Here is a 16,565-nt window from a genome sequence, read left to right as displayed (position 1 = left end):
TGAGATACAGTTAACAGACAATAAACAGCATATATTTAGAGTGTACAATTTGGTATCCCAATCTCCCAATTCATTCCTCTCCAACCGCTTTCCCCACTTGGTGTCCATATGTTTGTTCTCTACATCTGTGTCTCTATTTCTGCCTTGCATTTCCTCTTTCATAGTTGTTAGCATTTGCCTTATGTATTGGAGGTGCTCCTATACTGGGTGCATATATACTTATAATTGTTATCCCCTCTTCTTGGATGGATCCCTTAATCTTTATGTAATGTCCTTTCTTGTCTCTTGTAACATTTTTTATTTTAAAGTCTATTTTATCTGATATGAGTATTGCTACTCCAGCTTTCTTTTGGTTTTCATTTGCATGGAATATCTTTTTCCATCCCCTTACTTTCCGTCTGTATGTGTCCCTAGGTCTGAAGTGGGTCTCTTGGAGACAGCATATATATGGGTCTTGCTTTTGTATCCATTCAGCCAGTCTGTGTCTTTTGGTTGGGGCATTTAGTCTATTTACATTCAAGGTGATTATCGAGATGTATGTTCCTATTACCATTTTCTTAATTGTTTTGTTTTTGTTTTTGTAGGTCCTTTTCTTCTCTTATGCTTCCCGCTTAGAGAAGTTGCTTTAGCGTTTGTTGTAGGGCTAGTTTGGTGTGCTGAATTCTCTTAACTGTTGCTTGTCTGTAAAGCTTTTGATTTCTCCATCGAATCTGAATGTGATCCTTGCCTGGGTAGAGTATTCTTGGTTGTAGGTTCTTCCCTTTCATCACTTGAAATATATCATGCCACTCCCTTCTGGCTTGCAGAGTTTCTGGGAGTTCCCTTGTATGTTATTTGTCGTTTTTCCCTTGTTGCTTTTAATAACTTTTCTCTTTCTTTCATTTTTGTCAGTTTGACTACTATATGTCTTGACATGTTTCTCCTTGGGTTTATCCTGCCTGGGACTCTCCGCACTTCCTGGACTTGGGTAGCTGTTTCCTTTCCCATGTTAGGGAAGTTTTCAACTATAATCTCTTCCAGTATTTTCTCAGGTCCTTTCTCTCTCTCGTCTCCTTTTGGAACCCCATAATGCAAATGTTGGTGCGTTTAACATTGTCCCAGTGGTCTCTTAGGCTGTCTTCAGTTCTTTTCATTCTTTTATCTTTATTCTTTTCCGCATCAGTGATTATCACCAGTCTGTCTTCCAGGTCACTTATTCGCCCTTCTGCCTCAGTTAATCTGCTATTGGTTCCTTCTAGTGTATTTTTCATTTCGGTTATTGTGTTGCATATCTCTGTTTGTTTGCTCTTTAATTCTTCTGGGTCTTTGGTAAACTTTTTGATCTTTGCATCCAGTCTTTTTTCAAAGTCCTGGATCATCTTCACTATCATTATTCTGAATTCTTTTTCTGGAAGGGTGCCTATCTCCACTTCATTTAGTTGTTTTTCTGGGGTTTTAGCTTGTCCCTTCATCTGGTACAAAGTCTTTTGCCTTTTCATTTTTTCTATCTTTCTGTGGTGGTGGTTTTCAGTTCCACAAAACGAAATACTGCTGATACTGCTTGATACTGCTGTCTGCCCTCTTGTGGAGGAAGCTATCTAGGAGGCTGGTACCTGCTTCCTGATGGGAGGGACTGATGGTGGGTAGGGCTGGGTGGGCGGAGCTCAGTAAGGCTTTAATCTGATTTGGTGGGTGGAGCTCAGTGACACTTTAATCTGCTTGTCTGCCAATGGGTGGGGCTGTGTTCCCACTTTGTTGGTTGTTTGGCCTGAGGCTACCCAGCACTGGAGCTTACAGGCAGACTCTGGGAAGGCTCACGCCAATGAGCACTTCCCAGAACTCCTGCCACCAGTGCCCATCTCCCCGGTGAGCCACAGCTGCCCCCCACCTCTGCAGGCAACCCTCCAACAGCAGCAGGTAGGTCTGGTTCATTCTCCTATGGGGTCACTGCTCCTTGCCCCTGGGTCCTGGTGAGCACACTTTTTTTGTGCCCTCCAAGAGTGGAGTCTCTGTTTCCCCCAGTCCTGTGGAGGTCCTGCAATCAAATCCCGCTGGCTTTTAAAGTCTGATTCTCTGGGGATTCCTCCTCCCATTGCTGGAGTCCCAGGTTGGGAAACCTGACGTGGGGCTCAGAACTGTCACTTTAGTGGGTGGACTTCTGCAGTATAACTGCTCTCCAGTTTGTGAGTCACCCACCCAGCATTTATGGGATTTGATTTTAACGCGATTGCACCCCTCCTACCGTCTCATTGCGGCTTCACCCTTGTCTCTGGATGTGGGGTGTCTTTTTTGGTGAGTTCCAGTGTCTTTCTGTTGATGATTGTTCAGCAGTCAGTTGCAATTCTGGTGCTCCTGCAAGAGGGAGAGGACAAATTCTTAAATGTAAAATAAGTGAGTTAAAGACTTTAATTATCTTACAGCTTTGGATAAACAACTGCATATTGCTAATTGCTCAACAAAATCACCATATTGGTAAATTGCCTTACCTATCATTTGCTTGGTTTACGTCGATGTATTCATTTAAAAATTATTTTAACAAACCCTTCATATATTATAGATATTAACATTTTAATGTTATGCATATAAGTAACTTTGTATTGTTTTATATCTCTGAAAATTTTTGTGTTCCTAACACACAAAAGTTTTATGTTTTATATAGACAAATCTATTGATTTATATGATTTCTCACTTGTGCTTAGAAGTTCCTTCCCCAATGAAACAGCAAATATATATTTTCAGTCATTTTATCATTTTATTTTTACAGTTACAGTTTACATTTTATATTTACATTTACTCAGATATTAAATTAATCTAGGAATGAGTTATGTATTCATTTGATTTTTTTTTTCTTTTAAATAATGAGCCTGTTGCCTCAGCAGTACTTTTATTTTTTTTTATTTTATTTATTTATTTAATTATTTATTTATTTATTTATTATTTTTTGGGGGGTACACCAAGTTCAATCATCTGTTTTTATACACATATCCCCGTATTCCCTCCCTTCCTTGACTCCCCCCCCTCGAGTCCCCCCCACCCTCCCCGCCCCAGTCCTCTAAGGCATCTTCCATCCTCGAGTTGGACTCCCTTTGTTATACAACAACTTCCCACTGACTATCTATTTTACAGTTGGTAGTATATATATATATATGTCTGTGCTACTCTCTCACTTCATCTCAGTTTCCCCTTCACCCCCTGCCCCCTCCCATACCTCGAGTTCTCTAGTCCATTCTCTGTATCTGCGTCCTTGTTCTTGTCACTGAGTTCATCAGTACCATTTTTAGATTCCGTATATGTGAGTTAGCATACAATATTTGTCCTTCTCTTTCTCAGCAGTACTTTTAAATAAGTCTTCTTCTGTGTTTGTTGAAGAAGGGAGATATTCTTGAATCCCTAGTCACTTCCAAGACACGTGCAGTGCTTTAGCTATGAAAGACCTGACAGGTGAATTATCTGCAAAGGAATTACCATTAGGCTGCTATTATCAGAGAGTGAAGCCCCTGACCTTTACCTGCTGCTTAGTTCCAAATGTCCTTTGTCCCTTTCCATGTTTCTCTTTTCATTTTAAATGAATTGACCTTCACTGAAGATCTACATTTAATAATGCCAAATATATTATCCTTGTTCACATTAGGCAAATGGATAGTCGACCCCAGTTCAAGCATGGTTTTGATTTGTAAAGCTGAACAGTTTTTACTTGTCACTTCTAGAGTGGAGAAAATTCCATGAGTTTAAATCAGTGACCAGAGATTACATTATCTCTTTGTAGAGGAGCTGGATTTTCGAAATTGAATGTGCTGACATTTCACTGTTGAAATGCAGTCTGCATAATGCATCCTATTCCTGCCTGGAATGAAAGCATTACAGAGAATGAGAATGTAAAGTAGGCAAATATTAATCAACCGCTTAATTTCTGGGTCACAGATTTCGATCTCTAGATTGCAAAACTCCTATGAAAATATATCAATTCAAAATGTGTTTTATTAGAGATACAATTTCATGAAAGGCATATTTTTGAAATTTTAGGAAGAGAAAAAAATCACTTACATGATCTAATAGATGTTAGATAAATACAGAAAGAAATTCATTAAAGCAAACTGTTTATCTGTAAGTCAAAAACCAAAGAAAGAGTAAGCATTTCATCAAAGAAAGGAAAGGTGAAGGACCATGATGGAGTAATGAAATGTCAGGTGTTTATGAAATCCTGAGTCCTGTAGGGACAGAAGTAGACTGGAAAGGAGGGAAGTGGGCCAGACTTCAAAGTAAAATAATGTAAACAGGACACAAAAAGAGAATAGCAAAAATAATGATGAAGTGTTGCATAATATGTGTGAAATCACCAAGTCATCGTTCCTTCCGGTCAGAAGCTTAAAAGGAACAATAAAAAGTAGTGACTCAGAGCTGTGACAATCCCTAAAAGTGACACTAAATGCAGTTTAAACATTAATTAACAAGAATATCAGCTAGGAAAGAAAAATCCAGAGATGAACTGAAACTAAAGTCACCCACTTTGATCGTCATGCTAATAACCACAGGCCATTTTCCATTAAAGAATTATAGAAATAAAGGCTTCAGAACATTATCTCTCCAGGAATATGCAGGAGTTTATGATGTTGCTGATACTTCACACTTAACCTTCAGAGAGATTTTTAACCCTCCAAATATACCGTATGCTGTGTCACCAACTTGATAAATGGGAGACCAAGCAGACAAGACAAATGAGTAGTCACAGGAAGCAGAGCAGATAGGGACCAGGACCTAGGCTGTGGAGTTGGCATCTCAATTTCATTATTTAAGATGTATTTAAATTAGAAAACAATAATTCCTACAATAAAAGTATTTAAAGGAAAAAATATACAGTAGGTGTTAAATTTGAGATTGATATTTCTGTTTAAGGCTGATCCTTTAGAACTCTACCAATTCAAATTCACTTGTATTTTAGGTAGGAGATTCCTATAGTTTCTGAGAATGTAAATGAATTCAACATTAGTTTGTATTACAGTAGCATTTTTAAATGTCTGGGCCTTTAGAATAAATCCATTAGGAAAAAAAAAATACTACACACCAACTCACCAAATGGGCAGAGTAAGGGAAACAAACAAACCCTTGATGGTGTGGATTCCGTGTAGAGCAAAGGCAGGCCTGGAGACCATTCAGCCTCATTAACCAGAGATCTGAGCTGTGACCTGCCTTTGGCCTCGTGTGGTACCCCGCCAGCTGCACTTCTCTGGCACAGAGGGTGGTTGGCCATATACTTGTTAGTTAACTGGGCTGGTAGCCAGAGATGTTTCTTTTCCTTTTCTCATATTTCCAGAATTGGAGGGATTTTTTTCCCTACATATTTTTCACATAAAGATGCAAAGTATAGTCCACCCACTGTGAATAAATTGAATTTAGCCGTCTTTATACCTCCTTGATTTCCATCAGCTCGAAGTCTACAATACAGGGGCAGATGTGTAAACTGGGAAATCTTCCAGACCTCTTTGTTGTTGTTGTTGTTATTCTGCTTCATGCAGAGCCGCTCAACAATACTCCACTTTAAACAGGGCTCTTGTGTCGGTAAACATGCCTCTAGTTTATTGAAGATAGGTTTGCCATTCACACCAGACTGGGGGCCAGGCAAGCTTAAATGTTTAAATTGTCTTTCAGTACTATTGCTTCAAAGGGCAAAGAGCATCACATTTCAGGGGAGGTTCTTTTTTGTTCATTGGGCTTTCTCACACTTGAAATCGCATTACTATGTTATAGTATACCGAGGTATGGCAAATATTTCCACAAATGACATAGTCTAAAGTATCATATAGACACACAGTATCAAAATTCAATCCACAATAAAAAGAAATTCAGCTTTAAATGTTGCTAACCTTCTGACTATATGGTCCTACTCAGTTACAGTCCTAACATCCAAAAGGCTGCATCGTCCATGCCTTTCCACTTGACTTTTAACAAGTCACCACTTACAGTTTCCATATGCTACTCAGATCATTTATTTGGCAATATCTAGAAAACAGAGTAAATTCCTTTTGGAATAATTGTTCTCTTCTACATTATAGGTAGTAGTGTGCACTACAGCACTTTTTCTATGCAATGACTGTCAGTGTCACGTTCTAGCTCTGAAATTCAAATACAAATTGGTATTCTTAGTACACCAATTAGTATCTGAAATCTCTGTAAAGATGGTTAGGTGGTAGTTTCCAGGTTTACTTCATTAATTTTCGCAGGTTTTTATTCCTATCTATAGACTGGGAGAGAAACTAACTATATTCCAAAGGCTCAGTTGGGTGTAATAAGATGCAAACATACATCTTTGGGGGCTGTTACTTTAGTGGAATTTTTTCACTCTCTTCGACTATGGCTGACAGCACTATGCTTAATGATAGAGAGACAGCGAATATATCTTTTAGGTTCATCTAAGTAAAACTATGTAGCCTCTTTGCATTTGTTCATAGCCCTCTCTGTTTCTCATTTATTACCTACGTTTTTCCAATTCTGCAGTTGAAACCCGATGAAAGGATCATCAAAACAGAATATGGGCTACTGATTCGAAGTTTGCAGAAGAAGGACTCTGGGATGTATTACTGCAAAGCACAGGAGCACACTTTTATCCACACCATAGTGAAGCTGACTCTGAATGTCATTGAGAATGAACAGATGGAAAATACCCAGAGGGCAGAGCACGAGGAGGGGCGGGTCAAGGATCTGTTGGCTGAGTCACGGTTGAGATACAAAGACTACATCCAAATCCTTAGCAGCCCAAACTTCAGCCTGGACCAGTACTGCGAACAGATGTGGCACAGGGAGAAGAGGAGACAGCGAAACAAGGGCGGCCCAAAGTGGAAGCACATGCAAGAAATGAAGAAGAAACGAAATCGAAGACATCACAGAGCCCTAGAAGAGCTTCCTGGAGCTGTGGCCACATAGTTTTCTATTTAATTTAAAGAAAAGAACTCTTTACTTGCAAAAATACTGTCTTCTGTTTTATTCATCCTTATACTAACTCATAAGAGCTTTCCATGAAGTTTTGCTAAAGCACAAGAACAGTAATCTGAATAAGACTGTATATGGTGGATATGGCATTAGTAAGGGCAAACCATTCATCTGAACCAGTTTTCCAAGAACTAAAATTATACCTGCAAAGTATCAGAATTATCCTCAAAAGAGGGGCTTTACATTTGTAAATGTTTTATGTTCTGAGTTTTTGAATTTATTATCTCATGTAAATAATGGAGCTAAGAAAGCGTCAACTTTGACATTGTAATAAGGTGCTTTATGTCCCTTGCATGGCCTTTAAGCATGGAGTTTACCATGCAGTTGTGCTTTATGTTCTTATGAACAGATAAATCATTCCACTCTAGAAACTGGCTACCTGGGGGTGGGACTGGAGGGAAGACACAAGATACAGTTCACATCATCAACAGGAACTTTCCCAGTGAGCCATTCACTCTGGGTGCATGGTTTGGGAATTGGGAGAGGTGTTTTACTCCTTTCAAACCCCAGGGGTTACATTTAGTGTCCTGCAGCCTTGATTTACTGAAGGGCATAAATGTTCCTCCCACGATTCCTTATGACTTGTCAGGATAACAGGTTCACAGAGAGAGACTGGTGCTCAGTCATGTGTCTTTAGAATATATGCTGAGCTTTACAGGGACAGAATCCTTAATAAATATTTTAATAGACTATGGGAAAGCATTTTAATAAAATGAGGGAAACATCATGATGTATACTGCATGCTAATGGAAAGGCACGCAGATGGGATTTGTTAAGAGAAAGCCATAAATTCTGGCTTTGGGGAAGACTCATATCCCCATAAAAAGGAAGAACAATTACAAATACAGTGGGTGAAATGTACTGTAGCTTTACTTACTGGAGTATAAGTAGCTGCCAATTTGTAATGTATCTGTTAAAAAAAACCTCTAGATTATAACAAACTGCTAGCCAAAGTCTGAGGAAAAGTAAATTTTCTAAAGGATCACGGAAAGAATGAACACAGATTTATTTACAACCAATGGGATTTCAGAATGTACTTCCTCTTTTTTCTAAAAATTCATTATACTCTATAAATTATTTCTATTTACTGCCTTTATTCTCTCCTGAATATTGGATTATTAGATTTTATTTGAGTGAATAGGAAAAAACAATATATACATATATAGAGAGATAGAATTAGGTAGACTACAGTGGTGGGGAGTGGGAATACTATATATTTGCTGAATAACAGAACAAATGCAAAAAATGTGACAACGGAAAGGGTTAAATTAACTCTTTGACATCTTTTCTTCGCACAATCTTTTTGCATTTCTGAGATTATATGCTGTAATTCAAGTAGCATTGTTTTAGTAATTTAATAATAAATAAGCCTACTGCATGTAAAGAAAACAAACTCACATTAACATAAACACTTTTTCACATTTCGTTAGCACTTTCAAATGTTTCCCATTTGACCTTCCCTCTGAATATGTATGGTATGTTTCCTGCCTGTTTAAGAAGGACTCACCTTTCCTTCATTCAACACAAAACCCTTAGCCTTCTTCTGTTTTGCCTTTTCACGCCCTTTTTAGTGTGAAATGAAAAATCAGTCACTTCCCCACATGGAAGGCAGTTTTTCAGAAAACTAAATAGCAGACATTGCTTGTTTCTCATGCATTCGACGTATCCTGAAAGTAAAAGCCTATGAGAGCCCATGTGATTAGACGGCAGCTTATTACAGAGTTCAGTATCATGTCTGTGGCTGGCTTTATGTTCAAAACGTTCTATTTTACATTCATTGTATTTGCATTGCTTACCTACTCAAAGTGGTCACACTGATCTATGAGGTTAAGTCGCCTTTTGATATGATACTCATCAATATTTGTAGATGTTTTACTATCAGGAAAACTTAAGGAGGATAGTGTTTTTTGGTTTTTTTTTTAAAGTGAACCAGAACAAATCACTCTATTAAAAAGTAATCCATAAGAACAGTTGCAGCAAGATCAGACTGCTAACAAGAGTGTTTGTAACTATTGATTTGCTGGCTTAAAATGTTCCAGGAACTCATAGTAAGCTCAAACATATAAGTAGGGGCATGTTTTTTAAAAGATTTCCAAATATTTGTACATCAGACAGTAATGATCAAATTATGGATGGCTTTGGGAAAAATTATATGACACTCAAATGTTAGGATTGACTTGTGAAAATAAATTTGGTTTTCATCAAAATATGAACGTCCAAGCCACTTTTTAATTAATTTGTTCTAATCTTAGTTATTTGGAAAAAAACTGGGGGGACATTTTTAATTTACAGCTAGTATTCTGGCTGCTTTGGATTTAAAACTATTAACTTATGATAATTACTTAAATTATATTTGAAATATTATTAGTAAAATAAGTCATATAATAAATACACCATATGGGCAAAGATTTATGTGTATTTATAAAAATAGAAGACATCTAAGCTACTATGTTTAATTTTTTAAACTTTTAATTGCTTAGAACACTTAGAGGAAAAGTATGGATATATTAAATCTAGAGATGAGACGCAACATATACTTCCTCCCCACTGAAAGTTTTTACCAAATTTTCTTTGAAATAATGAAAAATAAAATTGTAGTTAATAGCTCCAAATATATCTGCGAAGAAATCAGCTCTTCATAAAGAGGTCTTAAAATGTCTATGTCTATTCTTGGTTTTATTTTTTTTTTCCCATTTTGAATACACATCTCTCACTTGCATATTCTCACCTGCATTTCATTCCAGCTGTTTATGCCACTAAATGGACTCCTGATTGTCTGCATTCACTTACATTCAATCTGTTGAGAATTTTAAGGGTTTGTTTACAAATGGATAGTCTAAATAATTAATTTATGTAGAACCTATTTTTTTCCCTAAAGAGCTCAAAACACTATATTCACATTATCGAATAAACATTTTTGAAAACCAACCAAACTATTTAAGAAATGGAAAATAGTCATAGAGAAATTTAGAAATTTGCTAAAGCCACAACAGTAGTGAAAAAATTATAATTCACACCATACCTCATCAATCTGTTGGCCAAATACTGCTTATTTACATTTACGATATGCTGCCTGCAAAATGGTCTTCCTCTTGAATTTTTCCTTTGGTCTTTGTTTCAGTTCTTTATATGCTATTATTTTTTGTTTCTGCTGAATTGTATAGACTCAACTAAAAAATAAGTTTACAGTTGCCAGTGCCTGTTTTTCAACATTACATTGAAAATTAAAATTTCAAGGACAATTTGATAGCATCCAGATGTCTACAAAATATTAAATTGAACGAGAGCGTTAATTAAACACTGATATTTTAAACGTAAATATGATTTTTCATATAGATCATAAATACAAATGGAAATCAGAACTGAAATAGCTTCCCTTTAGAATTTGTCTTGGACAACACGTTGGAATGCATTAGCCTTATTGGGAATGGATAGTTTAGAAAAAAAGAGATAAGTGAAATGTTTTTATAGAAAGAAATATTTTTGTCTCACAGTAAATGACCACAGTATTTAAATAATTTAATTTACATGTGAGGTTAAAAAAAGAGATCTAAAATTCCCAAGCTGTACACAATGATAGTGCAAAGACAGGAACATGCACATGACTTATACCTCTCATTTAAATATTTTGTCATATAAAGTATTTATGGTAAGTTTGATATAGGTAATTTTGGGGGAAGGGCAAAAATCTGTCAGTTAATTGTGTAATTTAATTCTTAATAATTGTAAGTGGTTAACAATTTATAGTTTTGCTATTTTAAAAGAAATGTAGTCTTGTAATCTAAAATAATTGAAAGTTGTTAAATGTATATTTTGGTTGTATTATAATAAAATACAAACATTAGTGTTCTATGGTTATAAACAGAATGTTGGTTTGTGTGCAAGTTTTGTTTTCAAAGCCCAAGCATGGTAACCAAATCTTATACATAGAATCACACTAAGTCACATACCCAAGGAAAATATTTCCTGACAATTTTTAGTAGATAAATTTTGTACTGTGAGTGTGCCATTACTTCCCTTATGAAAAAAAGAATGTTTCTCTCCCCCAGTTAATACAATTACTATCATTAAGCTTTGCTGTGATTTAGACTGGATTAATATTACTACTGCAACTACTTTTAAGATTTTCAATTACCATTGTATAAGTGAAATTAAAAATGTCATCTATATGTTTAGCTGTATGAGTATAATTTTTTAAAGGCATAAGCTGAGGTTTTTGTGCCTCATAAAGATCTTTCTTGAATTTCTTTTAGAGAAAATGATAGTTCTTGCTAATTTGGTACACACATGAAGGATATTTTAATTTGCAAATAGATATTATAATATCTCCTCAAACCTGGTAATGAAATAACTTGTAGGGATGTTGTATAGAAAAATGTCAAGTTTTCTGAGTGCTCTGACAAGCTTCAAATATGAGAATTTATAGTAGTGCATATGTATATCTTTTTGAAGGAAAATAATGTATATAGTGTCCTCTTAGGTAAATCATGTCCAGGCTGCTACTATAAATAAAAATACAACAGAATATTAGTAAATTAAAAAGTTTCAGTTGTATTTGAGTGATTCTCAAGACAAAAGAAACAAAGTTTAGCATTTGAGAATCAAAAGCAATAACCACACAACTTGTTATCTGCATTAACATGATTTGCTAGTCCAGGAAATTCTTGCCTAGGAAGATAAAGCTGCGAATAATTTTACTGTTTGTTTCAGAAGCTCATATACTTTTCATTCAGCAATGTCCAATGAAGCTTAAGATGCACGTATTGCAAGAACCAGCTTTTCACAATTAAGTATATACCCTTGAGGACCTTCTCCACATGTGCAGTCATAGACATTTTTAAAAACATTTATTGTAAGATTAATTATTATAGAAAAAGAACAATTATAAAAGAAAAAAACAATTTATAATAGAGAAAAGAACAAATGTTCTACAAAAGTAGAACAGATAAACTGAAGTACAGTCACTAAAGGAAAAAAAAAAAGCTGCATGCATCAACATAGAAAAATCTCAGAAAAAATGTTAAATGAATAGAATCAAGGAGTATGGTGGCAGGAGTGGGGGGCTTCCCTGGTGGTGCAGTGGTTAAGAATCTGCCTGCCAATGCAGGGGACAGGGGTTCAATCCCTAGGAGGATCCTACATGCCGTGAAGCAACTAAGCCTGTGCGCCACAACTACTGAAGCCTGCACACCTAGAGCCCGTGCTCCTCAACAAGAGAAGCCACAGCAACGAGAAGCCCGCAACGAAGACTAGCCCGAAGACTAGCCCCCACTCTCTGCAACTAGAGAAAGCCTGCATGTAGCAACAAAGACCCAACACAACAAATAAATAAATATATTTATATATATAAAAAAAAAGGAGTATAGGGATGCAAACAGGATTATACTGGGTATATCAAGTTGAAAGAAGCAAATGATACTGTTTATGGATACATTCATATGTAAGCAGGAAACACATAAAAAGCATTTCTGGAAAGTGTTTCCAGAAATTCCAGCACCATATTCAGAATATAGTTTTCTCTAAGAAATAAGAGAATGAAGACGCAGGGAGCTATGACTTTGAATAATGTTTTATTTCTTAAAAAAAATCTAAACTGAGTATTATATTTGTATTATATTACATATATTTGTAGGAACTAGTATATTTGTATTAATATTTCACAAAGTTGGGCATTGGATTATAATTTAAATATATTATTCTCAATATAATTCTGTGTGCTTGAAATATTTCATAACAAAAAAGTAGATGAAAGACCCAAACCTCAATAAAAGAACAAATTACTCAATAGTAAAATCTAAGATGAGAAAGAAAAAGAGAGGGAAAGAAAAAAGAATAACATATAGAAATATCAGCCATCATAATAGTTGCAACCTTCCAGTTCCACTGACGCTTACATTATGGACTTTCTTGGACACCCTGATTATTTTAAAAACCTGACAGCTAGGACCTTGTTGGGCCTCAGGGACCCTGGAATAATGTCTGTTTTTCAAAGTGATACCTTATTGTTATGGAAATGCCTAAGGCATCTAGGATATCCAACCGTGTGCTTAATATGCCACAGGACTCCAGACAGCTGAGTTGGCCTTTCTTGGACTGAACACTGTTCAAGGTTGATACTTAAAATATAGAGTTTCTTCTTTCTGGTTTACATATCAAATTTATAAACCAACTCATGCTCTTTAGGTAACCTGAACAGGGAAGAGAAATATTTATATCTTACAAAATGCCTTTAAACGATTCCACGAATCATTATTTTCTGTAGGAAAAATCTATATCAATATAATTCGCATTTTTAATTGACTGTGGATGTTTTGCTCATGTGTTACAGATAGGCCAAAATTTAGCCCAACATTTTTGCCCTTTGCAAATTCTCAATTTTATTGGGTCCTATTAATGAGGGGCTAGTATATTTAAATGTACACTGTAGAAGTAGAAGGGGACGTATTCAGAGAGTATTAATTTAAAGTACATAAACTTCCATGAGAAGAAAATGAAACCAATTTACCAGCTAGGAAGTTATCGTTTAGAGTCCGGAAAGGAGTTGTTTAATGGGCCATATCCCTCTAAGCTTTTAATATATTGAAACAAATTACTATTGGGTAATTATCTCCAATTATTGAATTGTGTTGTAATTGCAGCCCTTTCCTACAGGTCATTTTTACTATTGAAAAACAAATAAAAACTTAGAAACTCCTGTGGTAATTTGTGTTGTTGGAGTTAGTCTTCATAGACATTTGGAAGGAGTCTTAGGTTTCAGCACCCACAGGCAAAGTTAAGTGTGAGAATAACCATATCTTATTCAGGTGTGGACATCACAGAAAGCTGGCTCAGAAGGCAAGGATCCGACTGTTAGGAACTTTATGATTAGACTAGATAGAGATTTAATCCTGCAGACAGGGGGAGACACTTTGGTGTTTTTAAGCAGAGATATGATATAATGAGACTTTCATCAAATATGCATTTGAGAAATAAACATAAAGTGAAAATGACCCCTTAATTTCTATGTTTTGCAGTTGGATGGATGACAGTCTAAAAACAACAGCAACACAGGAATTGTAATGGGGAAAAAAGGAGGTTAGGGTGGGAAGATCACAGTTTCAGCATTGAACACTATGAGCTTGGGATGACTTGAGGAGTATACGGCAGGTGGTTTGATATATGCGTTTGATGCTCTGGAGAAATGAAAGCTGGGATTATTTTGTGGTCACTGGGATAGATGACAGAAGCATAGTAGGAAATGCAGAGAATATAAGCGAGCTGGGTGGTCAACTTAGCCTAAGTTAGTGTGCGTCCTGATAGGAGTTATTAATTTCTTTGCTCCTCAATGAGATGTCTCTAAGGTACCAAACAGCTTTAAAATTTATTTTCTTACATCTTCTACAAGAAACTAAGTTTCTGGAAGATGAAAATCTGTATTCTTAATAACTAGTGCTATCTCTAGCAACTACAAAAACAGTTAAACCTGTGTTGTGAAACAACAAAAGACTTTTCCTCAAAACTATTGATTCACTACTTAAGAAACTAGTATGAAAAAATTCCCCCAAATGGAAGCATTTTCTAAAATTCCTACCCCATGTGCTTCTTTTTAAATCAAATTGGTAAACTGATAAAGATCTATTTCCATTTTGAATGTTCATCTGTTTTAAACAAAACAATTACAAACTGGTGGTGTTCGCTTTTTTCCTTTGACTCAGGTGAACTCAGTGCCGTGTTCTACAAGGTTGAAACTGGTAGAAAGAAGGTCCGTATAATTTGTAATGGATGGTTTGTTTAAACACAAGGACTGAAGACGTCTTTGAAGAAAACTTTAAACATTTAAATTCATAGCACAGACAAGAATATAGATTTCTCTAATAGATATTCTTTGGTTAATAATATTTTAAATTATATTATTTGTGCCGTAGCACTTCCCTGTTCAATTTACATTAAAGAGCACATAAGTCCTAAATGGAATCTTCTTGGAAAAACATTCTAGTAGACCTTTGAAGTCCAGTGCTAAATGAGAGTAAACCAAAGTTATAACCCTGTTTATCCATTTTCAACCCTGTTTATATTGTCTCAAAACTGTAGATGAATTACGCATATTGGTTACATTTATACATTTTATCAATAAAATAGCAAAAGTTTATTTCTCTGAATTAGAACTATTAAGATGTATCACTTAAGATGCCTCATATATTTTAAAAAGTGAAATACTGACTTAATGAGAGTCCCCAGTTCCTGAGCGGTTACCTCAACCAAATTTTAATGACAAGGGAGAGAATCGTGTGTGAAAAGTGTGGAAAAACTTGTTTATATTTTCATCAGATTTCACCTATTTTGCATGAGCAATAATTGTGCCTTGAAATTATAAAGTGGACTGAATGATGTGTCATGGTATAAATTAATGCATTTTCTAGCTAGATTATAACCAGTTTTCAAAAAACCCAGGATGATACATGTAACTAGAGCAGAAATCAGCTTTTCAAGGTCCTGCTCCTGAAAAACAAGCATTCCTAGCCATTGGCAAAGCTTGTAACTACTTGCTTTCTTTGTGACTATATAAAAACAAAAACAAGCAACAATCTTTTCTTTTGGACACCTAATATGCATTAAAGCTATTCATAAATGCATTTATATAGCAGCATTTTATATTTCTAGTGAACAAATCTAACAAAAAATAACAATTCTTTTTGAGTGTATAGAGAGATGTCTGCAATTTATATGATGCAGATGTATATCTGGGGAATCTCAGTAAGAACTCCACACCAAACACATTTAGAAACTCTCCTCTGTTTTTCACTTTATCGCACCAAGGGAGTGACTAACATGAAGCGGTTTGTTGCATCTCTTGAAAAGATGGCAAATTGGATAAGGTTCGATTCATGCTTCTCAATGTCAGTATTATGCTGTGAGGGATGATGGGACCAAAGGGAAATAAGAGTGTGCTCAATTCTTGTATTATTGGTAGGAAATAAAGATATTGATAAGTGTAAGAAATCAGTAACAGTGAATTAATTGGAGTATATGGCCTAAGTTAAGGACGAACTCCACAAATATTAAAAAAAGAGAGAGAGAACTAAATGCCATTCCAAGTTCCCCATAAACAAGTGGGGATTTATAGCTAAGAAAGAGAGTTGGGGGCAGGAGATGGAAAACTACTAAGACAAAACATCAGTGGTAAGGAGACTCTGGCTAAACGGACTTGATGGGTCTCTTGCTAAAACTGGGTGATGCAGGCCCAACAAAGGTGGACACTGAGGTTGAAGATCAAATTAGTTGAGAAGCGGCCTTAGAGGAGCCTAAGGTTTGGCCAAGGAAAGGGTCTTTGTCAGTGTGGCATCCCCAAGCCCAGGATGTGGGGTAGTGGAGGAAGCTGGAATACACGTGTGTAGCCTGGGGTATTCACCTGCATCTGCTTGAGGCCCCCTGAAGTCCAGAAAGCAGAGAGTGTCATGGGCCTGAGGCCTCCATTTATACTCTTGCCCCAGACCTGCAAATAAAATGGGCTAGCCTAGGAATGTGGAAAAAATTAACAAGCAAATAAGCCAAGAGAAAGGATTTGCATGAACCAATGATAACATGTGTGATGCACTGTGGACTATAATCCACTCAAGCCTCTG

At 36.0% G+C, this 16,565-nt stretch overlaps 1 protein-coding gene across 7 annotated transcripts in view; it reads left to right on the top strand.

The window, feature by feature from the left end:
• The window catches only part of SEMA3D (semaphorin 3D), a 197,287-nt gene extending 186,155 nt beyond the window's left edge, over positions 1-11,132 (top strand). For all 7 annotated transcript variants that reach the window (XM_057730880.1, XM_057730875.1, XM_057730877.1 and 4 more), the window contains one exon: positions 6,472-11,132. In XM_057730880.1, coding sequence (XP_057586863.1) covers positions 6,472-6,897 — 426 coding nt within the window. In that variant the 3' untranslated portion in view covers positions 6,898-11,132. The remainder of the gene's footprint in view (positions 1-6,471) is intronic.
• The last annotated feature ends 5,433 nt before the right edge of the window (positions 11,133-16,565 follow it).

The sequence above is a fragment of the Hippopotamus amphibius genome, chromosome 4, assembly GCF_030028045.1.
Source record: "Hippopotamus amphibius kiboko isolate mHipAmp2 chromosome 4, mHipAmp2.hap2, whole genome shotgun sequence".
Classification (NCBI taxonomy): domain Eukaryota; kingdom Metazoa; phylum Chordata; class Mammalia; order Artiodactyla; family Hippopotamidae; genus Hippopotamus; species Hippopotamus amphibius.
This window is presented reverse-complemented; position numbering and strand designations above follow the sequence as displayed.